Raw genomic sequence first — 21,381 nt, forward strand, 5'->3', positions numbered from 1 at the left:
GGCGCTGTGGCTGCTCCGCGGGATGCGCTGCTGGGACAGGGGCTCCGGGTCCTGCCCCCGTCGCCCCACACCGCTGAAGGGGATGTCCCACCCCGCTTCGGAGGGGTGGCGAAGACTGTTAGTGGCACATCTCGGGGGGAGATGGGGCTTTTCCCCCCAAGCTGGCACCGGGGGGCCGGTGCTGAGCATCCCCATGGCCCCAGGTTTCTGCCAGCCCTTTCACCTGGGGGCTGCGTGTCCCGGTGCGGTGACACCCTTGTGGGATGTGAAGCACTGCCCTGGGAACACCCGAAATGGTGCTGGGGGAAATGGCTGAGCTCATTTAAGTAACTTACCTCACCTGGGGCGCAGTGGTGATGCTGGACCCAGGCTGCGGTCAGACGGGATTTAGAAATAGAGGAACTGGGCATCGTCACCCTCGTTACCTGCTTAATGAAGGGCAGGGAGGAAGGGTGCCCAGCGCGGGCGGAGCAGCGTGGCCTCTGGCCTGGGGAAGGGGCACACACCAGGCGGTGCTGGGGAAGCAAAGCTTTTGGGGTCAGGGCCCATGCTCTGCTCCCCGGGTCGTTCCCGTTTCACGGGTTGGGGGGGTTCACACCGTGTTGGGAGCCCGGGGTGGGTTGGGGGGCTCAGCTTTAGGTGCAGTTTTGCTGGCAGGCGCCATAAAAGCCTGTCCCAGCCCACCCCCGGCGGGCGCGTCCCTCCAGCCGACAGCACGTTGCTTCTCCAGACTGGTGGTTGCACTTTTTTTTTCAGTAATTCTCTCAATATTTTTTTTTTATTTTTTTTTTCCTGCCAAAAAAAAAAAAAAAAAAAAGCTGCTTGAAGTGATGTTTCAGCGCTGTGTTGAGCACTGTAATTCCCGCGATCGGGGCGGGTGGGCTGCGACCTGCACATCGTGTGCTGGATTTTTACCCAAAAAAGAAATTTCCGGCATCTGCTGAAGTACCAGCCCCAGACACCGGCCTGTCCGATGCGTTCCTTACGTTGGCGTGTGTAAATGAGAGCATCCCATCGGCTGTACGCATTCGTTCTGTCACGGGTAAGACAACTGTGGTACTAAATGTCATTCGAACCAATAAATTATGATGTCAGAGCCGTGGCCGTGTGGTGCTGGGGCAGGGGAGGGAGGTGGGGTTGCAGAGCCCTGGGGTGCGGGACACCCACAAAACCATCCGCCTGGGGTGGGGGGGGCAGTGGCTACACGTGTGTGTGTACCAGGTAAATACATTTCGTATCAGCTCCACACACGTATTTATGTGTGTAATATAACACTCTATATATACTTGTGTATATGTGTGTATTATATAGTATATATTTTCTATATAAGCCTCATATTTTATATATACGTGTGCACACACAAAAGATGTAGATTTCTCAGGAATATAGAAATAAATGCTGTGAAGGAGTCGTTGAATAGTCACAGCCACAACTATAAACCGTGCAGCGTAGATATAGTGTAGTATATAATACACTTTTATGTGTGAGGAGCTGAGTATAGTTCATATGAACACATGCATGTATATATGTAGCCATCATTAGACATATACATTTAATTTAGAAATATATAAGCTAAATGTATTTCATACACTTCTGTATATGTAGAGACACTTTTATAATTGCACATTTATAAATTCTTCAATTGTATATTATATACACGTGCATGCTTTTTACATAGGTCTAACATAATTTATACTGTAAATTTGAGAGAAAAATATTGCATATACACATATCCATGTGCATATGTATATGCATAACTATTGATAATTTATATTAAAAGTATTTATAAATATATATTTTACACACACAGCATCACTCACCCTTGCTTAAAAAACCCAGGCATGTCAGAAGCAGGGAGGGGAAGGCTGGGCTAGTTGTTTGTGTGCGATAATTAATACTATAAATTATATGCCATACAATTTTAATTGTAAGTTATTATATATACACAAGAGGCTGTTTATATGTGTGTATGCACACACCTGTGCCCGAGCACCAGCAGCTTCAACCTGGGGCAGCAGGTACCTCCCTTAGAGCCGTAGCTGCAGGACCAGGGGCGGCCTTAAGCAGCCCCAAGACGGGCACGTTCGCCGGCAGCCAAAGGCAAGGAGGTGACGTGGCTCTTTGCCGCTGCTGCTGTCCCAGAGCATTTATTAAGCCTACAGCATCCTCCTGGGTAGGGGGTTCTGCCCTGAGCTTGCTGCAGCCCTCAGCCATCCACATCTGCCCCAGGCGTTACAGTACCAGGCTAAAACGATGTCTTTACCGCGGAGAGGTAAAGCTGCAGCACTGAAGTCCAGATAACCCACAGCCAAACACAGAGGGGGGGAAAAAAAAAATGAGCAAGGAAAGCAAGATCTCTGCTCATAAAACTTAGAAAGCAGCAATATCACAGATCCTGGTATAAAGTGTTTATTTGAGACTTCACAATTAACACAAAGTCTTCCGTTCAAGCCTTTTCTTTTTCATACAGTCAATAAATTTGTATTAATCCCTCCCTCCCCCATGCATGATTGCTGTTTATTAATCTAAGCCTTTTTATTTTCATTGTGAAAAAATAAAGCGTTTCCCCACCATTTCATCTGTTCACTGTACCACTGCCATCCACTGTGCTGCATTAAAGAGGAGGAGATATAGAATGGCTATGCCTACCACTGGGGTTGCAGTTACTCCATTATTTTTTGTTTTTTAACAGAAAGTGTTATATGAATCAATCACCCAAGAAAAATAAATATATCAATCATAAAGAACCAAAAGTTCTGCAGTATCCCTTTTCTTTACATACAGCTGCAGTTCAAACGCATACGTTACTCACGGCAAATAATTTCATTCACTCTAACGCCGTCGCCTTTACGTACGGTTGTGAACTTACACTGAAAAAGAATCTGTTCCAAAGGAGTAGAGCCACAAGGCATTTTAGATGCCAAATTTTTATACCTAGACATAGGTATATATATACCTATTATATATATATTATACCACATAGAAGCCAATTACCTGTGTTCCACTGATCGGCTTTTACTCAAGAGCAATTCAATCTTGTGCTTTTCAGAAAGTATCAGCTAAACACGTGGGGGCTCAGCGAGAGCCAGACCTGAAGCAGGGTGAAAGGCAGTATGAATGGCGTGCATGTTACTCACGGCAGTGGAAGCCAGTTCTTGGTATCAATGTCTCTTGGATGTGCATCTCAAATTACGCTGGTTGGCTCGTCTCGCAGTACTTTTGGCACCAGCCTCGCAAATGAATTATTCAATTGATCACCCTGCCTTTCGAGATCTTCCTTGGAGGTGACAGAGGTCAAGGAGGCTTTCTCACCACAAAGATGGTATTGGGTAGGCCGTGAAGTACAAGACCCATATTTATGCTTTATTGAATTACTGTGCAAAAGGGAATACTGCATCAGAAACCGTAGAAGACTATATTTTAATCAAAGTCACCAGGTGCTGTATCGGAAACCTGCTAACAATTGCTCCAATTGGTTCGTTTGGCTACTTTTTGTTGGTTTCTTTCTTTTTTTACATAAATAATATAGACCAAACATTATAAACATTTCAGCAACCATTTCTAAAAGACCAGAGGAGCCCTTTTAGGCACCAAGAAACAACTGCAGGATTCAAATTCCAAAACTGTCTTTGGAGTCATCGAATCATCAGATTTACACGGCACCCAATGACAACAACATTCAGTCGAGCTCAATAGGACTGCTATCTTCCTGACCATCTTCTGTGTCGTCATCTTCTCCAGTTCCCATCAAACTGTTTAAAAGATTTCCTAGAACAGAACAGAGGACAGTCAAAATTGCTAGTTTTACATTCTCATCTCAAAAACGTTAGCTATTTTCCTACCATCCTCCTAGGGTGCAGATTTCAATAATGAAAAAAACTTTTTTTTTTTTTTTTTGGAGTAAAAGAGTCTCAGCAGGACATTAGTATTCCCACACTGGTTTCTATCAGGAATGTATTGATTTGGGAAGCTGTATTTCGATACTGTTCCTTCTCTAAAAGTACACTGGAAAAACCCCACTAAAGTCACATACTTATAGTTGCACCACGAGAGGAAAGAAAGAAAGAAAAAAACCCCAACCAAATGAAGACAGACCCACCTCCAGCCATGAAACTGTCAAAAACCAGCAATTGTCTGCATCATGCTATGAAGAATTTGTTTGAGGCATGTATGCATTCTTCCTGTGTTACTCAATTTCAGCTTGAATTGCTGAAAACCTGTTATTTACATATAAGATCTGCCATGCTTATGTTTTCCATCAAACTTTGGGTACCAGTGAGTTGACATTTGCAGGTAAAGCTTCAATTCAGTTTACAAACAAAGCAGCTTCATTCTCAAGGAAAAAACTTTCAATTCTACAAAAGTAAATCCAGTTCAATTTGCTCAAATTTTATTCAAGAGCTGGGAAATGAGGGCTGAATTTCTCTATTCCCTTTCATTTCTTGTAGAAGGGCAGTATTAATTTCAGAACTTCTACTTTGGGAACACTGATTTTATATCAGGACTGGTTAGAGATCTCTACCACAGTCCCAGACTTGACTTAAAGAAAATCAGCCACTGAAGTCTGAGGAAATTAAACTTTAACACAAACAAGATTTTTGTTTACATTTGGAAGTTATTCCATTATGTCCAAAATTAACTGTCAGAGTCATTTACATGCTTCTCCCCTTCTACTAGCGTCACCAAATTAGTTTCACATGCAACCAATTCATCTTCTATTCTACAGTAGTGACTGGTTCTACAGGCTATGAAAAAAATGATATATTCGTTAGAACAAACTACCTGTTTCCAGCACAGACATTTTATATAAGCCACTGCTCTGAAAAGAGTGGTGCTATCTATAAACACTTGTCAGCATGAACCTTACCTAGTAATCCTCCGTAGGACGATGTCTGCTTGGGCGGAACACCGAAGAAAAGCTGTCCTATTCTATCTAGGTACTGAAACGACACAAGGCGAAGAAACAAATGTCAGCTACCTCATTTACAGGTGGAAATACTATGGGCAGCAGTCACACCACACAAGCTAGATCGCTGACTCCTATCTACAAGTCACAAAACAGGAGACAATCAGCCATTATTTTTAACTAATCCCGTAGGTTAAATCCTGCTTACAACTATGAGTAACTCACCTCATTATACATAGGATCTCTCTTCAGTGAAGGTTGATACTGTTCACACAATACTGTAAATACTGTTAGTTTTCCTCTAGAAAGAAAACAAGCAAAAATGTAATCTTGGTAACAACTGAAAAGGAAACCAAGAACAACATGAAAAAAATGAGACTGTACCCATCAACTGCCAGTAACAAAAACCAGATGAAGTTTAGCAGTGGTTGAACAAAGGGTGGCCCCTTTTCTATTGAAGGATGTTTCTGTGTGTATGTTGTAAAAACAACTGATGCGCTGGTCTTATTTTTTAAGCAGAGAAATCTGCAAAAGGAAACGGAACAGGGCAAGTTAAAAATAAGGCAGAGAGGTAGTTTTACATGCAGAAAGAAAAAAGAGAAGCCAAAAGCTCAACGATCTCTACTTCATTTGCACATAGAAGCCACCTCAGGCTTAAACTGATGGCAAAAACTAACTGGTAGGGATGTACATTTTTGGCAATGGTTTGGCTATCAACTGAGGACGGGAAAAATCACTACTAGAATACACTGTGGAATAAGCGGGTTGGGAGGAAGAATTGACATTAAATATTAATAGAATGAGTTTAACCAAGATCTAAGCAGATTGTATACAAGACTGTTACTGAAAGAGGGCATCGATAAAATCAAAATGTGGAAAGACTGGACACCATGTAATTCAAGTTAGACATGATATTGCATTTACCGGTCCAGAGTTTACTATGCTGAGGTAAAAACCGAGTTAAACACCTCTCTCCTGGCCCCATCCACTCCCAGGCACATCTCTTTTCAGTATATACCTGCCAGTGTCCAAAGACTCTGTCATTCTATTAGTACTACCTCAAAAAAACATGGCATCAGGACCACTAATAAGTCTGACACACATGTCTAGAAGTCTCATAATAAAGCTACACTTTTTGCTCCCAAGTTGTTGCCAGTTAACAGATCAATTTCCCAGACAGATCAAATCTTTGTTCAGGTCCACTTAATTTAACTGGCAATCTCTGCAAGTCCCACAGGCCTAACAAGGGACTTTATCTGCGACAAATATTGTCAGCAAACACTGGGAAGGCTGCCACGAGCAGTCTCATTTTTGGTCGCAGGCTGGCCTCCAATTCTGTACCCTCACACGTCCAAGGCGCTCTTTGGCCTTACTGCAATTATTTTCATTGGAGTATAAACTGCTGTGTAAGAGGATTTAATAGAGTATTTGAGATATAGGCCAGTAAAGAATGCAGTAGTAGTGCTGCATAAATACTGAAAAAATAATCTCTTACTCATAACTTGTCCCCAGAATTTCACCCCCTCTGGAACAAAGCCCCATAAAATTGTTTAAAAGTCCTGCATATACTGTATTTCCATAAAGGATTTTCTACCGCTTAAAATCACTGCAATCTGTATCAACCAGCTATGGAAAGCAGGACAAATCTTACATGACAGCTCACTGCTGCCAAAAGAGAGACAGACTTGCTCTCACCTCCTCCCTCTCCCCCAACACCTACTCTCTCCCTGACACAGTCCTGTCTCCACCTCCTCCTCAGACTCCTCCATGAGCTGCTTTCCCTGACTGAAGAAAGCCATCAGCTGATTAAACACAGTAAAATTGGCTTTGTCAACCTTAATTGTACATGAGCTCTGCAAAGGCACATAATAGCTTGCATTCCCACCTCCTACAAAATAAATGCCTAAAGTAAATGAAAGCCACCAGCAACTCCGTCAAACCAAGAACCATCGCACTGCTGCTCACAAACTGTCTCTTAGGACAACGAGACTGAGAGCAAGTACTACGCTAAAGGTAAATATAGACCCTGCTTAGGTCCAGTCTTGGTAAGAACATCAAGGTAAGCCCTAACTAGACATAAAGTGGTGTTAACAAAGCTAAGAATTGTGCTTTTGGGTCAAACAGATTACATTAATTCTTTAGGCAATTACCATGATTTCAGGTTTTGACCTTAATATGTTTTGTTTTGGTGTTTGTGTGTGTTTGTTTTTTTCTTTCCCCAATCTGACAAATTCAACACACCAGTTTTGAGATGGTTTCTCCTGTTGTTATCACACACAGTAAATTTCAGAAGCTCTGTCCAGTTTCACAGTTTCTTTTGAAAAGGATGCATGGTTAACCTACAGTTATCATGATTAGATTAGATTGGCCTCAATACAGTGTCATCTCAGCAAAATAGTTAAAAAAGTTTAACACCTACTGTAGTACTGCCTGTGCTACAAACATGTCCACCTCACTGCGATATCCCCTGGACGAGGAGTATTCTACTAACATATTTGCACATCCTTCGCCATCTGTGGAGTGCAAGAAGTGATACCGAGATTCACTATAGTTTTGCTCTACAAAAGGAAAAAGAAAATGTCTTTTAAGCAATCAGTTCATCATACCTGAACATAAAAACAAATCTGTTAGGCTTGTACACTATAGCTGGTAAAAGGTCAAGAGCTACACACATCATATATAAACAAGACAACTAGGAAAAAGAGAATGGGCTTTTTCCCTTATAAGTTATAGACAATTTATAAAGGGAGATAATAAATACGTAATCCTAAATACATTTGGACAACTGCTATTAAATACAGTTTATTCAATGCCACCACAAAACACAGCTACTACTGGGACAAATAGCTTGAGCTGCAGTCGTACAATTTTATCTGACTGCACGTTGACACTTCATGTGCTATCGTCAGTGCTTAAGAGAAGAATCAAGTTCCATACTAGACCATGTGCACCAAGAAGTCAAACAGCACCTTCAGCATCCTTCTTTCTAAGTGCACAGAAAGAAGGCATTTCTTATTTTTAGCTTAGCCTACTCTCGCTGTCAATATTAAAATTGCTTACATATGCTGAATAGAACAGCAATTATACAAGGAAAAAAAAAAGGTGTAAGAAACGGCAATAATTTGTTAGAACTTAACTTGAAGAAAGCATCATGCAAAAATCACTGCAACGACAAATCAAAACTGGATAGCTGCTAATTTTTGGAATTTAAAAGCTTTGTTTTAAAAATCTGTTTTTAAAGTTTTCTGATGAAACTCTCAAAAACTACAGACTAAGAAAGCATACGCATTTTGCTCTTCAGAAGAACAGTGAGCAGACTGCTACAAAATGGGTATTTTTGCTTTCATAATGTAGCTGTTTCTTAGCCTAATCATATCTCAGCGTCTAACTTAATTGTTCTAAGGAAGATCCTCCCTTTCTGGCTGGCAGCAGCCATCAAGCTCCCATGAGAACAGCTACGGCACGCAGAAAGGCAATGAGCTGGAATGTTGACCGTTGGGTCAGGATTGTTATATGAAACCACTATCATCATTTTGCAACTACTGAAAAATTTTAAATAAACAAACAATCACCTTGCACAGTTATTAATTCATGAGAAACTACAGAAGAGATGACATTTGTTCAACTGTTCTCACACAATTTTGTTATGTTTTGAACATAAGACTTTAAAAACTGGCTATCATCCACAACTAAAATAATTATTTAGCGCATTTTTGGTTTATCTTACATCCCATCACAAGTGATAAAATCCCACATAAATCAAAGGCAACAGCATTCATTCTGGAATAAGCCCAGTGGTCAACGTCTCAAAAAGTGCCTAATTACAGATCCAAAGACTGCTTTGGATGCTAGGTGATGTATTTCAATCTTTGCCATGTTTATCCAGGACTTAAAAACTTAAAAACCGCAATAGAACAGCTTTGATCCCCAGCAATTTTCCTCCTAATGACTCAATCAAACTACCTGAATGTCTAAAGGATCAATCTTCCCTTTACAGACAGCTTTACATCAGTTGTGTTTGGCTTTTGCACTATGATAGTTACAGCCCCAGGTGTTTTTTTTGTTAGTAACATTAAGCTGAAGTTATTGCAAAAATCGGATAATAGCAGAACTCAATCAATCAATCATTTCCATCTCAGCTTCCTTAGATTATTTCCAAAGTAGATCTCTTACAATATCATACTTTCAACATTTTCAAAGCAAAACACAGAAAGCCGTTTGATTTTTCTTACCTTTCCACAGGGTAATTGCTAGTAACTGGTGTAGTTTTGGATGTCCAAGTTTTCCTGATCCCCCGCTGGACCATTTTAGTGCTCTGGACACAAAAGCCACTCTTTCAGGAGAATTTGGATCCATTAAACTAAACAATTTAGCCAAATTCTCTAAAAGCAATAAGATTCACAAATATTTAGCATTAATAGAAATAGGATGAACTACTGCTTCTAATGCATATTTAAGATACAACATTTAAGTTACAGTGCTATTGTGTCTTCAAGCTCCCTTAATGGCCTCCATAAGCCACCTTAAAAAAGAGTGACTTTGAACTCGAGCTACTTCTCATACATCAAGTCAGCAATATTCATATGACTCCTCCAGAGCCAAAAGTTGTGCCTTGCAGTCAGCTGGTGACAGCTTCCCTGGCTCATCGTTTGGGACAGGATATCCCAGAGAACCATGAAGTTACAAGCAGGAGGAAAAACTGCAGATTATGGGACTGCATGCCATTCATAGGGAAGCTGCAAGGGACAGAGGGCTGTAGTTCAAAGAAGCACCACCAGAAGTCATAGATGGGATACAAATGTCAGACCTGGTCTAAGTAAACAAAGAACAGCCTCTGTCTGTCTCTCTCCATCCATAGCTTGTAACAGAAGCGGTTCACTTGTGCTGCAGCAGTAGTCTGGCCAGGCAGCTCTTAAGAAGGTCTCCCTGACTTGCCTGCTGCCCAAGGCTCACAGTCAAACAAGAAAAATTTCCTTGTGAACAGGTGAATCACAAATAATGTGCACACTACCACACTGCTAGGGAAACCACCATCCACCAAAGCCCTGGGGACGTCAGTGACTGTACAGACAATATGCTACCGCTGCATGGAGCAAAGGCAATGCCACAAGACAGCAATGCTTGTTCTAAGCGTGCCCACAAAGTTATCGGGAATCCATTATTCTCTAATAAAGTTTTCCCCAGTCCATTTCTATGATGAAGGTAACCCTTAGCCATGTGGAGGGCATACAAAAAGGATTTCAGGTTTCAAAACTGTTAATAGCCGTCACTGTGAAGTGAAAGCACATCTAAACACCATCAGAGTGCAAAGGTCACCTCACCTAAAAGGTCATCTGCTACTTTTGCATCCGATTTCTCCAAAGACTCCAAAACAAGCATGGACAGATCAGCAGCACTGTTTTGCTACAAAACAGAGACATACTGGTAGTGATGAACATACTGGCACGTAAAAGGAAACATCAACCAGAATTTTGTCAGAGGCAGATTGAATACTTTTATCAACATCTACAGCTAAGGCACAGTATCAAGTCTCAACTTTCTCTCATAAAAAAAAATTATAGTAATTTGATGGCATCAAAAGAGCCTCCAGGAAAGCAAGACAAATGTGGTTATGATTACTGTTTGGATGTTCACAAACACTTCTGCTTTAAGTTCCAGTTTGGCATAATCCTTCTTTGAGGACAAAGGCTCAAGAAAGAGGTAAACCAAAAGATTACAAAGCAATTACCCCAAACATTTACCATTGAGAATTCACCATTCACACTCAAAATCTTGGAATAACAACCCCGACCCTCCCAAACCACAGACACAAAACCAGTAACTTACCTGGTTGTGACTGAAGAACAGCAAAGCCCCTGAATACATTAGTTCTCTTGCTTCTGCATGTTTTCCTTGTGACATATACCTGAAAACAATACCAAATCCTTGATAAAAATGACCAATAAAGTTGTGTACGCTTAAAGTTACTTACACTTAAAGGATTAAAGATCACTAAAATTTAAAATAAAGGCAATAAGGGATTTATTTTTACATCAAGTTAGTTTCAGTAATGATGACACTTTAACTGCAAGCTGCAATTTGTTTTCTGCTCCAGACTTGATGGAACACAAGCAAAGACTATAAGAATAAAACATGAGAGCTTCAAACCTGATTTGGGCCGAAAGAAAGAAAAGGACATGATCCCAGGAGTTCACCTGAGTCAAAGATGCCAATGCGCTGAACTACACCGCTCAAACCATCACATTTACCAAAACGAAAGCAATCACAGTGAAACGGTTTTCGGAACACAGCCTGGACAGCTCGCATACCCAGTGCTGCACAAGCGACACCAGCCCTCTCCTCACTGATGTCTCCTTTCCAGTGGTTTAAGTCTCTCTGACCACTACAACTCTCTGCCAGGAGACATCAGCACATACCAGTCCTCTGCTGAATCGAAGTTGCTTGTCTCTGATGGGCTCTAGTACAACAAGAACAGCCAGCAAGATTTACCATGCAACACACAGAGTCACCAACTCATAACAGAAAAAAGTCTGGTCTCTCAAATACAATGCTTCAAAACACACCTGCTGCAGCTTCCACTTTCCTCACTTAAGAGTTAACTATGAAATGAAGAATAAAATAATTTGTTCCCAACGGTTACCTCAAGAGCAGGAGCCTCTTACCATGGTGTTGTGATTGCAGCCTCCTGCACCTCATCACTATCAGTAACTAAAGGTCTTGGGTAGTTGCATCTCTAGGTTATAAATGCAGCATTTCCTATAAAAGTAGTTAAGGTGTGGCAGCAGAGGTTCCAACTTCCATTTCTCTTAACTGCTTCTCAAAAAGGTCTGTCTTCCGAGTACTTAATAACAACTACTGATTTGCTCACATTGGAAAGATAAGACACAAGTTCTACCACACTGCTTTAGTACCTGCAATATTTGTTTTGTCCTCTATGACACCTGGTTGTGCTATGCCCCATTTCGCCCCTTTCTCTCCTTGGCGGTCAGAGCAGCCTCTCAGCTCCTGCAGCAGCAAGGCCTCCCCAACAGCAGATCCGATGCATGAGCATCCCCAGGGGTAACTGAGAGAGGTCGGTGGTTCTGGGAGGGAAGGAGTCAGAGGAGTGGTGGGACAGTGTGGGCATGGAGGGGGTGACATTAAGTGGAGGGAACATGAGCAATGGCGGACCCCAAAAGCTCTTGTGCTGCAGGTGAGATTCCTGTCACACACTGCAGTCCCAGGGACAAGCCCTACTGGTACAATCAGATCAGACAACAAACAAGGGAGGAGGCAGTCCTCCCATCCTGCTCACGGTCTTCCAAAAACCTCAAGTCTTTCATCCTAAACAGCTAGCAGAACTGTAATAATGGATGGCATGACTTTTTTCCTTGTTTTTTTTTGAATAAGTAACCTCAAGAATTCAGACTTGCAATCACCACAGTAAATGCTCCACACGTGAGTCAAACAGATCGGCAGCTCCAACATTTTCATCACTGGCCTCATATCCAGGACTCTGAATCTCAATGTGGAGTCACTTCCACAAATTCTACTTCCAGTAGATTCCCAGTGCTACTTGGGAGCTCCTGCTCTGGGAATTATTACAGCAGATACTAAAAGATGCTGAAAACAGCTTTACAATATAAAATACGTGTAAAAGAGTTTTGTGGGTGTGATTTTAAACTTTTATTTAAAAAGATTTTTTTAATAAAAATATATACTCACTACATTCATCTAAGTGGCCCTTAGAATGAGAGAGAAACATTTTCATAACTGAAATCCTGGAACACATCATTCACACCAGAAAAAGTACCTACAAGTATCAGGGAAACAGATGCCAATGTAACTACAACAGGGATGTTGAACCTGGAAGTTTGACTCAATCACCAAGTCATAAACAGAGAGGAGTTCATCCTAGTCAGCCTGTACAGTAACACCACTGGTCCAGATATTCCTGTTCAGAGGAGCACAGGACTCACTGCTCAGGGTCAGGCAGAAACAGCAGTTTTTCACCTGCTATGTGGATCACAGGGAGGGATAAGAAGTCTGCAGGAGACAGGCTTATGGTAATCTTTCCTCCTCTACTTCTTCCCTTCCTCCACCCTCAAATACATCTCAGTTTATGACTTTTGAAACTCTGAGTCAGAATTTCAAGTTCAACACGTAACTCATGACAGAACAGACTAACATTTTACAGGCTGGTATTGTTAAAACATGTAAGCACTGGCCATCCCAAGTACAATTCCACAGCTGAGATCATCTCACTCTGTGTTAATATGTCTCTGAGAAAACTGTTGACACTTAACATACATTTTACAGAGGACAGCCAGGACTATCTGAGACTCTTTTTTGGCTCAGTGACTTTCCAAACAAATTTCACAGTTTCATTACATCTTTTTGCCAAGAAGGAAACCCTCTTTCTAGATATGCAAATGTCACCTTTCAATTTAATTAAGCACCTCCTTTCTCTTGCATTTAAAATGGAAAAGGCAGGATCTTTGATTCCAAAGTAATTCAGGGAGGCTTAAGCAAAGTATGTGAGTTAATACATTCAGAAGACTGGATGAGAACTGACTTGCTGAGCAAAGTCATCTTCCACCACTGCAGCCATCACATCACATAATCCTTAGTATAAAATAGGCCATGCTTTGTCTTAAATTTAGATTTATTCTCAAATACAATTTAAGTCTTAAGGCCTAGATGATGCTCTTGCTGATCCCATCAGAAGGCTATGGCAGAACACAACTGCTTTAATTTAATGGTGCTTGGTATACAGGGCAGGGCAGGCTATCTAATGTACACTGGTAGCAGAAGTAGGACTATGCACCAAGGACCTTCTTCCCCACACACCCGGCTGCTATTTTTTCTGTGGATACCCACAGGCCTGTTCCCATTCCAACTCAAAAGAGCTCTGAGGACAGGTGACACACAAGTGAGCTACCAAGACTCAGAAGGCAGTTTTCCCACCTGTCCGCCCCCCCCCCCAAGAAACACAATAAACAAAGACCAACTGAGGAAGCCCCTAGAAAAAGCAAGGGTCTACATTTTAAGTTTTGATGAGAGGAAGGGTGTCCACCACAAGTTGCAGTGGATGTGAAAAGAATAAAATCTGAAAAAGCTGTTCAATAAAAATAAGTTTCTTATGACATAACAGGCAGTAGGAATATTTCTGAATAAACACCCAGGCTTGCTCTACTTAGTCATTGTCACGTACACAAATATTACATCAACCAGAATTTATTCTAAAATAATTCCTCCATGCAGGTGATTCTTGCAATCCTGAGCTGCCCCCTCCTAAAAGTGGTACCAGAGGGGGACTACCAGGCAGCAAAGTAGCCCCGTTTCCTGCCTGAGCAACAATCAACCCAAAACCTTAAAATCTTGAAACAATCCTGGCAGCCAGGCTGAGGTTTAAAATAAGCTGGCAAACCAGAGCTTGTTAAGAAAGCATCTGCTTGACGAGCTCATGGATGGCCCTGGAGCCAGGGATACGTGAAGGGCCCAGACCCGAGCCCCCAGGGATGCCCTGGGGAGCTAGACCCAGGCCATCCCGCCTGGCAAGGGGGGCCTTACTCGGCCTTCTCGGGACGTGGGGCCGCCATGGGACGTCTGGGGACGGAGGGTCAAAATTCAGTTCTGTCCGTGACCGCTGGGAAGCATGACGCAACACGCCCCCTACACGTCAACGTGACGGGACGGTGCTCTACCGGGAGGCGGCGGCAGGGCCCGCCGTACCCAGCTAATGCTAATGCTGCTGCTGCTGCTGCCGCTGCGGCCGCCCGCTCCTTCAGCCGGGCCTGCGGGGTCGGGTCGGGCCGGGCCGGGCCGGGCCGGGCTGGGCTGGGCTCGGCCGCGCCGCAGTCGGAGTCCACCTTCAAACACCAGCGAGCAGCGGCTCCCACGCCGCCCCCAAGCCCTCTCACACAGCCGCCGCGCCCCTCCAGCGGCGGCCGGCCCGGAGGGAAGGAGGCGGCCGGGACCAACGGCCCGTTGCGCCCGGGCCGGGCCCGGCGCCGCTCACCCTACTCTCCCAGGCACGTACCCGCCCCACCGCGCCCCCCCACAGCCCAATGAGAGAGTAGGGGGCGAAGATAGGCAGGAGCGGCGGCCAATAGCGATAGGGCGAGGGCGCGCCGGGAGGCAGCAGGGTATAGTGCGTGGGAAGGCTCTGGAAGGCCGGGCGGGGGAGGGGCAGGGCGGCGGGCCGGGCCCTACCTGAAGAAGAGCGTCCGGTACATCTGGTGCGCTTCGTAGTAGTCGCCCTTCTCGACGCTGGCGCGCAGTTTTCCCTCCACGCGCTGCACGCCGCCGCGGTTCCTGCCGCCGCCTTTCGCGGCTTCCTGCTCCGCCGCCATAATCGCCGCCGCCATCAACGCGGAGGAGGGGGAGGGGAAGGGGAGCGCAGACGCACGCAGCCCCGTGAGCGGCGTCGCGGGCGGCGCGCCTCGCTGCCCGGCTTCCGCCCACTCTGACGGCGGCCTGCGAGGCTCAGGAGGCGCGGCTGCGCGCCACGTCACGTGGCGCTGCCGGGGCGCGGCCTAGGCAGGGCGGGGCCGGAGCCGTAGCGCGGCCGCGCTCCCGCGGGGGCGGGCGGCGACAGGCGGGGCGGGACGCCCAGAGCTTCGGGTCCCTGTCCAGGGTCGATTCCTGTGTCACGGCACCGAGGAAAAACGCAGAAGCCAGGAAAAGCTTGCAGATGGCGGGCAGCAGCACGGCGCCGAGGGTTAACAACAACAACAAAACAAAACAAAAAAAAAAAAAAATCAAACCCCCCCCTCCAACAAAAATAAAAAAGAACTTCAAAACGAGGATCTTTTGAAACGGTATTGCAAAGAGCTGGAAAGCATCAAGCAACGACCAGCTTCTGGGTTTTTCCTCTTCCAGCAGGCACACGGCAGGAAAATGGAGCCCAAGGTGTTCAGCTCCTCCTGGAGATGCACCGGGAGTTGTGTGACTCTACCCCACTTCGCCCCCCAGCACGCTTTTAATTCTCTCTCTCCGAGAAGCAGGGCAGGGAGATGCATGGGGAAAACGGGTTCTGCCAACCAGTGTGGCAGTGAGTAACCAGTCAGTTTAATAGTTCTGTCTCTCATAGCCTCAGTTATTTAAGCAGGTGATCAAAAATACAGAAAAGAAGCTTTATTTCTTGTTTCAATTATTACATGCACTTTCCAAAATTAAAACTCTTTATTTAAACATCTCAATAGCATCTTGTCAGTTTGGAGGCAGCAAAGAATAACAGACATTTTGAAAAGCATTTACAAAAATACATTGCACAAAGTCCTATCTTGCTTTTTTAAAAATAAGTTAGTGTTATTCAAAATATTCCCACCCTGGCTACCTAATTTCAATTTATACAGGATAATTCTAATTTTAAATATGTAACCTATAATATGAAAACACCTGTACATGTGTAAGCTAGCTCCTCTGTGTAGGCCATAGGTTCTGTCTCTAGCTCAAGTGAAATAAAAGTTCTTCACGTGGAGACTTTTTTTTTTAAACATTCGAGGACTGTTGTGCAATATACATAACTATTCCGAAAACCAGTCAGCAGTTCCCTGTATTAACAGTTGATGTATAACTAAAATGCATTATAACAACAAGATAAAAATTCTGCATACAAGTACACTTCACAGGAATCTTTTCTGAAATGGATCTTCAAAGTAGCAATCCCAAAAGGGGCATCTCATTCTACACAGAAACGTTGCTTTTGAGAGCAAGACATCACTCTAATCTTCTTACACCCGACTGAAGTTGCTGGGGATGATCTAAAGAATGCCCATATGTTTCTATACGGCAGTACTGCACAGAAGTCCCTCTTGTAAATGTGAAGCAGTGAGGCTCACTTCAGTCATGCTTCCACATACTGCATTCTCACAGTACAGCATTTACTGAGTATAACAATGAACGGCTGAAGAGTTCACTTTGTCCCAAAGAGATCACTTTTGACAAACTAAAATTTTAATTGCTGTATACTAGTGTTTACTAAGCAATTTAGCAGGCTTATCAGCTCCGCGCCAGTTAGTCAGTACATCAAGGCCGATGTGGAATTAACACTAGACAGAAGAACAAACTGGCCAAATGCTACAGTAAAAACCCTTAAAATAACTTCAGTTACTTAAAGTTATCCCTGACTTTCAGAGCAATTGATGGCCACAAATTACAGTAAAGCGTTCTCAGTTGCTGGTGTTTAAACTAGTTTTGGTTGTGTTAACTTTCCCTGACAGTAATATTTATTATATTCAACACGTATCAAAGCAGCCCTTCTGGATCCACCAAAAAGGTCAAAACCAAGGGTCAACCTCAAGGGACACCTTTAGCCACAATCAGTGTTTAAAATGTACAACAGGTTTTGGCTTATGGTGCCAAGTTAACAGAAGTATGCAGTTAAAGTCCTGGATTTAAAAAACAAAAACAAAACCAAAAAAACCCAGATTCCTAGTTGCAGAAAGTGTGGTTTATTCTTTTAAAAAACCCTATACATTCATTTGTAATAAAATAGGTGTCACCTGTTTGCCAACTGGGCTTTATGAACCAGAGTAGCTTGCATGCATTATTTCCCTCAGCATGGACACAAAAATATAAAGCTAACTGGCAATCACAAGCTGAGCATTAGAGCAAATAAAAAATTTTTTTTATACAGTTCTGCTGACAGTCTTCTGCCTTTATCAGAGGATCAATAGTTCTGCAGTATATATCTTGCATCCTCGTCCTTTAAAGATTCCAGTGTTCTAGGCTTTCCAGTATATACAAATTGAGAACAAAATGTACAACAACAAAACCAACCCAAGCTGTAGTGTAGGAGATTATTCAGCAGGTTTCCCATGCACTCTGAACCGATAAAGGCATGTATATTCTGCATGTCCCCAATTAGAAAAAATTCTCAGTTCCACTATTTGGAATGCATTTTCATTTTTCTCCTGGAGAAGGAAAAAGCAAACACATAAACCAGTGTTATGTTGCTAGTATGAACAGGTGTAACGGAAGTTGCTTCCTTAGATTCCTGCAACCACCAGCTTTTACTAACTAAGCTATGCCTTGGGAACTTCCTGCCACTTTGAACAGAACCTTCCTTGCCTTACAACTAGGTTTTTTGTGAAGAGAGTCAGAAGAAGCATGAAGCAGACTCTTCGTATGTTTAGCGTCTTCATGCCATTTGTGTCCAGATGGCACAACCCCTTCCTCCCCTCTAATCTATTTAGACCATAGGTTTTGAAGCACATAGGAAGATACATTCTGCTGCAATTACTACAGAGCCCAACAGAGAATGAGGCTGTTTTCCTTCACCGCTCATTGTGCACTACTGTAGAAAACATTAATATCTTTTCCCTGACGCTTTAAATCTTATCATCCAGACTTACCATCACTGGAAACATCTGCAGTGGTTCTCCTCCTTCATTGTAGACATACTGCCCTAGAAGCTTGCCTTCTTCTTGATACTCATCATCTAGACCCTGTAACATCAGGATAAAGATTTTTGCTTCCGTCAAATTTGAAATCAAACCAAAACCAGAATGTTCCCCATATAACTTAATGCTTGTTCAGACACAGCTCTGTACTTGAGTTTCCTGCACTGCACATAGTTGTGTTATGTTTTTAAGTTTTCATGGTCAAACCCCTTAATTTCCATGGCAAAACCAGTATCACAGTGTACAACATAAACTGCTCAGGACAAACAAAAATGGGAAAACATCAAGGTTATAAACAAGACTGAAGTCAAGATTCAGATGTTTGCAGATGACTGACTGAAGCATTTAAAAGAACTAGAAAAAAAGTCCTCAGATATCACATCACTCTGATGTAGCCTGTGATGTTCTGTTCTGCAATCATGCCTACACAACTGAAGTGCTAGTTAAAATAAATTTTAAAAAAGATTTAAGGCACATCATAGATGAGGTGAAGAGCCAGAATTGGGGGGAGGGAGGGAATGGAGAAAGGATGGAACAATTAAAGCATATGAAGGAAGTATACTAAATTAAAAACCATCATCTCACTCCAAAAATGTTTACTACTGTACAAAGCAAGAGAAAAGAAACAACTCCCCCCAAATTAGTTGTAACACTTACTCCTAGTCTCAAAGCTCATTAAAAAATATAAGTGATTTTAAGAGCAATGACAAAAACGGTTTCTCTTCTTAGCTGTACTTCCTTAAGTCATTATTTTTCAGGATATGTAACACAAATATTCTTTATTCAACCTCAGTTCAGAGACAGACTTACATATACTGAAAAGTTCCTAGGAGCACTGGTGATATTTCCTCTTGGTGAAAGTGTTTTTGGTATGTGTTCCACTGTAAAGGCAGTTGGATAAATCTTCATTGAAAGTCTAACTACAAGATACCCCTGTGATCCTTTGAAAGCCCAGCAGTTTCCTGGATACATGTCCGGCTAGACAGGAGAAACGGGGAGAGAACAGCATGGGACACAACAACAAAAACCCACAAGCATTTTGCAATGATGTTTTTGTAATAAAGAGTTGTAATAGAGTCTGAATTATTATTATTAGGGACAGTCTTAGATAGTAAGTGGCAGGAACAAAGGTTATCTATTTGGTAGAACTCTTCAAGAAGACAGCATATCCGCCTGAACTACCATCAGTGTTTTGAAGACCCACCTTGAGATTACTTCTCAACAGGAACCCTCCCCGTGCTCACACTTTGCTAAGTCCAATGCAATACCTAAGCCTCCTGTAAGGGTCTTAATTTTGCTAGAGCAGGACTTAAGCAGTGCCCAGGAAATACCAGAAGAATTCCACTCTTGGGAACACAGTTCAAAGTACCCATGCCCCCCAGTATGTTAGACAGAAACAGCCAACATCTAAAAAACAATCCAAAACCACTCAACACAAAAATAATATTGCTGAATTTGTTTACTCAGCCCTTAATTACCTGAATCACCACTCTGGGAGACTGAGAGAAGTACCACAGAGGAATTCCAAAGAGGCTAATTAATGCTGTTTTGGTCTCATAGGTTTCAGAACAGCGAGTACTCAGAATGCTGCCACCTCAAAAAAGATATATCAGGTTAGAAGTAGTAATTAATCATTTCTTCCTGAAGACTTTTATGGCAGAAATTTGTACAAAGCTTAATTTTTTACCGTTTATTTTCTGAGGAAAATAACTATTAGAGGTATCATTAAAGTCTAATAATTTTCTGGGGAATACAATGCTTCTATCAAGTACAATGTTATTTTTAAGGACACGTTAAAGGTTCTTCATTCAAGAGGGATGAAAAATACACAGTCACTAGTTCAGTGGTGTGTACACCCCACACAAACAGATCTGTGGTTCTCCCACTATCCAGTTGTACACATTCTATCCCTGTCCATGTGTACCTAGGCTGATACATAACCATAAATTGCAGCAGCGTGATGAATAGGCAACACACCAGGTTGCTCTACTAACCTTTAGTCTTCATTCTAAGATTTTTAGTAAATACTATAAATAACATGAATAGTAAAAATGGTGTTCCCCCTATTATTTACTCCAGATTCCAAGGCGAAATCCACCATACCAGTCTTGTCTTGAGAGTAGAGTTTCAGTGCATTGTTTACAATAATCTGTGCTTGCTAGAGATGTACACATAAAGAGAAGAATGGAAAGAGAAAGATTTAATAATAACACGTGATAATTCATATATACACATCTGTGAAGTTGCAACGATCTTTTTTATATGCTACACTCCATCACAAGTCTTTGAAAGCCTCTGTCAAGACAGAAGCCATTTTTAATGCATGGTTATCTATCTTGAAATATAAACTCATACTGCATCTTGACCGGTGTTTTCTTTAAAAATTGTGTTCTTTCCCCCACCTTCCCAAGACCCTGAGCTGCACTTCTTTGGTATACTTGTTTCCTAGGAATTCTTCAATTTTTGAGATAGCATACTTTGAAAAGACACAGACGTTCAGAACAGGCAATAAGGTAATAAATTGGTAAATAAACAGGTAACAAACTTAATGCTGTAAGAATACACTTGATAAAGCATTTTTCTATAGTTCTTCCCATTTCAATTAATGTTTGCAACATCTCTTAACAGTCATCCTCCACAAAATGCCTATGAAAGGACTCTACAGTTTTAGCTGAACTTTTGAGAACTTGAACTCACTCACCGCTTCTGTGATTCCAGAAATCCCTGCATTAGTCACAGCATTTGTTACTACTTCAGATGTTAGTTTTTGGTTTGTGACAGACATATGGAGAGTAATATTCTTGAGGATCTGCAACTCTAGATCCCGCAACAAAGTCTGCAGATCACTTTTGCTCACAAAGTTGGATGTCAGCCATTGGAGAAGCGATTCGGGAAAGTCTTCTTCTTGATCACCAAAAAGCATTAGCTTGACAGATTCTTTGACCTGGGCATCTACCTAGTAGAAGCCATTAATAATTATAATAGAAATTATTAGTCTCTATAAACAGTTAAGTAATACTGTATAACAGGCACATGTGAAATCCATACATAGGTTCAGTACTACACAGAAGTCTAGCTGTCACATGT

The 21,381-nt window shown here is 42.5% G+C and overlaps 2 protein-coding genes across 3 annotated transcripts in view; both read right to left on the reverse strand.

Annotated features, from left to right (window-relative positions):
• Positions 1 to 3,679: 3,679 nt before the first annotated feature.
• On the reverse strand, positions 3,680 to 15,877 carry GET4 (guided entry of tail-anchored proteins factor 4; the record flags this gene model as incomplete). Of its 2 annotated transcripts, none has more annotated exons than XM_082006928.1 (9): positions 15,101 to 15,877; positions 10,733 to 10,811; positions 10,228 to 10,309; positions 9,139 to 9,288; positions 7,326 to 7,419; positions 5,291 to 5,431; positions 5,132 to 5,207; positions 4,868 to 4,940; positions 3,680 to 3,768 (listed from the first exon to the last, which is right to left on the reverse strand). In XM_082006928.1, the coding sequence occupies exons 1-9, from the start codon at positions 15,253 to 15,255 to the stop codon at positions 3,680 to 3,682; spliced, it is 939 nt and encodes a 312-aa protein (XP_081863054.1). In that variant the 5' UTR covers positions 15,256 to 15,877. The 2 variants fall into 2 exon arrangements, with proteins under 2 accessions (XP_081863054.1, XP_081863053.1); XM_082006927.1 differs by having other exon boundaries at positions 7,326 to 7,464.
• A 1,236-nt stretch (positions 15,878 to 17,113) lies between these two features.
• The window catches only part of SUN1 (Sad1 and UNC84 domain containing 1), a 24,187-nt gene continuing 19,919 nt past the window's right edge, over positions 17,114 to 21,381 (reverse strand). Inside the window, exons 17-22 of the mRNA XM_082006532.1 lie at positions 20,996 to 21,250; positions 20,369 to 20,452; positions 19,773 to 19,889; positions 19,105 to 19,272; positions 18,247 to 18,339; positions 17,114 to 17,805 (exon numbers count right to left, since the gene is read on the reverse strand). Coding sequence (XP_081862658.1) covers positions 17,692 to 17,805; positions 18,247 to 18,339; positions 19,105 to 19,272; positions 19,773 to 19,889; positions 20,369 to 20,452; positions 20,996 to 21,250 — 831 coding nt within the window. The 3' untranslated portion in view covers positions 17,114 to 17,691. The remainder of the gene's footprint in view (positions 17,806 to 18,246; positions 18,340 to 19,104; positions 19,273 to 19,772; positions 19,890 to 20,368; positions 20,453 to 20,995; positions 21,251 to 21,381) is intronic.

This window comes from Phaethon aethereus (genome assembly GCF_964289735.1).
Source record: "Phaethon aethereus genome assembly, chromosome: 15".
NCBI lineage: Eukaryota > Metazoa > Chordata > Aves > Phaethontiformes > Phaethontidae > Phaethon > Phaethon aethereus.